Raw genomic sequence first — 3,325 nt, forward strand, 5'->3', positions numbered from 1 at the left:
TCTCGCAATGGTGAACACATGCCAAGGCTTATTCTTGATGATTCCTCCTCCGAAATGCAACTAATACCCTGAAATGCATAAACACTAGAAAAACGCATCAAATACACAAAATACTTGATTTCAAGACACCAATTTAAGCCATTTTAAGACGTTCTAAGTGGTATAAAATGCCACTTATCAGCCCTGCATACTTGGTTTAAACTCAACTAAAGGTATAGTGTGATTACGTATCTGAACGGGACCAAACAAATGGTTTAAGCTCAACTAAACGTATAGTGTGATTAAGTATCTGAACGGGACCAAACAAAAGCAAAATATCAATAAACAATATCATCATAGATAATTAAATATTATTTTTAGGTGCGACTCGTCAAAGTAATTATTTTTAGAAGCAAGGTGAAAACTCTAATAGAAAATATGTTAAAGCTCTCAACTAGGAATTGTCATTTCTTTCATAAATAAATAAACCTGTCATGCGTCAACATTAATTTCAAAAATAAAAAACAGCCATTTTTGGATACTTTTTGGGTACGTGTATTATTTTTCAAACAAACTCGAACATAATGTTTGTTAATCAAATGAAAGCGAATTATAAGTAAAATATGTCAATGATTGATGTTTTTGAAGTAGATAGGTATAGTACAAGTGAATTAACCGTAAATATTTTTTGTGAAAAAACCGAGGGCATAATTGGTAGTATAGGAAAAAGAAATAATTAATGGGATCCCATCCCTGCCGGGGACAAGAAAAACAGAGGCATTAATAGAGAGCGTGGGCGGGTTCGACTTAATTTTTAGATAAAACGAAAATCAGAATCACGTACTTTCGTTTTTTGAATTTTAATATTGAAAATTGTAATTGTAAACGTAATTGTCGGTTCAGTGAATAACTAATTCAAGGTTCAGTTGAAACGTAAAATCAAAATCGAACCGATCGGTTCAGGTATTTTTCATTTTTGGTTTCACATCAATTTTACTCGATTCAATTTTTATTAATTTTTTCCGATTTTGATTTAATTTCAATTTTAATTCAGTTTTTTACTAAGCCCCACGATAGCGGTGGACAACTGGCCGGTCAAGATGTTAAAAAAGTGTTCATAGACAATGAGTCTTCTGTGGATATCATCTTCAAACACGCCCTAAAGAGAATGATATTAAATACCCCTTTTGAAGAGATGAAGTACGAGGATGTGCAAGGGCCTGTTTATGGATTCGGGAGCCATGATGTTCCAGTCCTAGGTGTTATCGATATTCCTACTACTTTTGGAATGTCCCCGCAGGAGGTAACCGCTCTGGTTAAATATTATATTATCGACATGGCATCCCCTTACAATGCCATCATCGGCCAACCTACCCTATTTTTCCTGGGAGCCATTATATCCTCCTCTCACATGAAAGTGAAATTCCCCACGCCCTACGGAGAACCAAAGGGAGGAGTCTCCTCCAGAGCACCTAAAATTCCGAAAGCCGAAACTTCTCAAGTTCTATTGATTGAAAGTTCCTTTTCGTATACTGAGACTTCCCTATCCAAGGCTGAATTGCACCATACCCCCAAACCCGAACCCGGAGAGCCTGTGGAAAATATTGAATTAACAGAAGGAGACCCCTCTCGCTGTATCTTTATCAGCTCACGTCTCCCAGATTCTTTGAAGCAAAAACTCATTTTGCTACTTCGGGAATTTCACGATATTTTTGCATGGAAGCCGGAAGACATGCCGGACATTGATGAATCTATCGTTATTCACAGGCTTCACATCGACCCCAACAAAGCAGCAGTTAAACAGAAAAGAAGAAATTTCGCACCAGAAAGACAACAAGCTATCGATGAGGAAATTAGCAAACTTTTGAAAGCTAATTTCATTTAGAAATTCAGTTTCCTGAATGGATATCCAATATGGTGTTAGTAAAAAAAGCTAATAGCAAATGGAGAGTATGTATTGACTATACAGACCTCAACAAATCCACCTCCAAAGATTACTATCCCCTTCCGACTATTGACCAACTTGTAGATGCCACCGTGGGAAATGTTCTTTTCAATTTCCTGGATGTCTTCTCAGGATACAACCAGATCAATTTAGCTTTGGAGGACCAAGCCAAGACTTCCTTCATTACTCATAGAGCGGTATACATCTATAAAATTCTACCTATGGGTCTGATGAATGCTGGAGCCACATACCAACAGACTATGAACAAGATATTTTCTAACCAAATTGGAAGAAACTTGGAGGTTTATGTGGACGACATGATTGTAAAGTCCAAAATAGAAGAAGACCATATTCTAGACTTGAGGGTGACGTTTTTGACTATCCGAAGTCATGGGCTTTGGCTCAATTTGTCCAAATGTACATTCGGGGTATCCAGCGGAAAATTCATGGGTCATATGATTAGTGGGCAGGGCATCGAGGTAAATCCGGAAAAAATCAGGGCCATACTAGAAATGTCTCCTCCCACGACTCCTAAAGAAATTCAATCACTGAATGGATGTCTTACGTCCTTACGGAGATTCATCTCTAAGCTAGCTGAAAGAAGCATTCCTTTTTTTGATGTACTGAAAGGGGTAAACAAATCCAAAGAAGTTCAATGGAATCCCTCTTGCCAAGAAGCTTTTGATTCTCTCAAAATTTATCTAAACTCTCCTCCCATCCTCTCCCAGCCTCTCTTCGGAGAGCCTCTCTATTAGTATTTAGCCGTAGCCCCAGGAGCGGTAAGCTCCTGCCTAATCTGAGACGAAGGGAATAAGTAATTTCCCATTTACTATGTTGGTCACGTTTTACGGGATGCAGAGACTAGATATCCTACTATTGAAAAGATGGTGTATTCTCTTCTACTTGCCAGCCGAAAGCTTCGTCCTTACTTTCAGGGGCACGACATCAGGGTATACACCAACCAGCCTCTACGGAAGATTCTCCATAAACCTGATCTCTCTGGAAGGTTAGTAAACTAGGATGTAGAATTCAATCAGTTTAATATTACTTATTTGCCACGCCAGTCCATCAGGGGTCAAGCTTTAGCAGATTTCTTGACTGAATGCTCTGCACCTTCGGAATCTGAAACCCCTCCAGAAGATTGCCCGAAGCTAGCTCAACTACCTCTTCCTTGGCTACTATTTTTTGATGGATCCTCCATTTATGATAGTAGTGGAGCAGGTGTCTTGCCGGTGAGTCTCGGAGGGTTTAAATCCAACAGTCAATAAGGTTTAATTTCCCTGCAACGAATAATTGCTCAGAGTATGAAGCACTTCTCCCCGGCTTGTGGTTGGCTAAATCCCTCCAATTGCAACATCTGAAGGTCCATAGCGATTCCCAACTTATTGTGAATCAAGTACT

The 3,325-nt window shown here is 38.9% G+C and overlaps 1 protein-coding gene across 1 annotated transcript; it reads left to right on the forward strand.

Moving 5' to 3' along the window:
• The first annotated feature begins 602 nt into the window (after nt 1-602).
• On the forward strand, nt 603-1,864 carry LOC141673158 (uncharacterized). Its single transcript, XM_074479889.1, has 2 exons — nt 603-656; nt 1,034-1,864. The coding sequence occupies exons 1-2, from the start codon at nt 603-605 to the stop codon at nt 1,862-1,864; spliced, it is 885 nt and encodes a 294-aa protein (XP_074335990.1).
• Nucleotides 1,865-3,325: the final 1,461 nt, after the last annotated feature.

This window comes from Apium graveolens, chromosome 7 (genome assembly GCF_009905375.1).
Source record: "Apium graveolens cultivar Ventura chromosome 7, ASM990537v1, whole genome shotgun sequence".
Classification (NCBI taxonomy): domain Eukaryota; kingdom Viridiplantae; phylum Streptophyta; class Magnoliopsida; order Apiales; family Apiaceae; genus Apium; species Apium graveolens.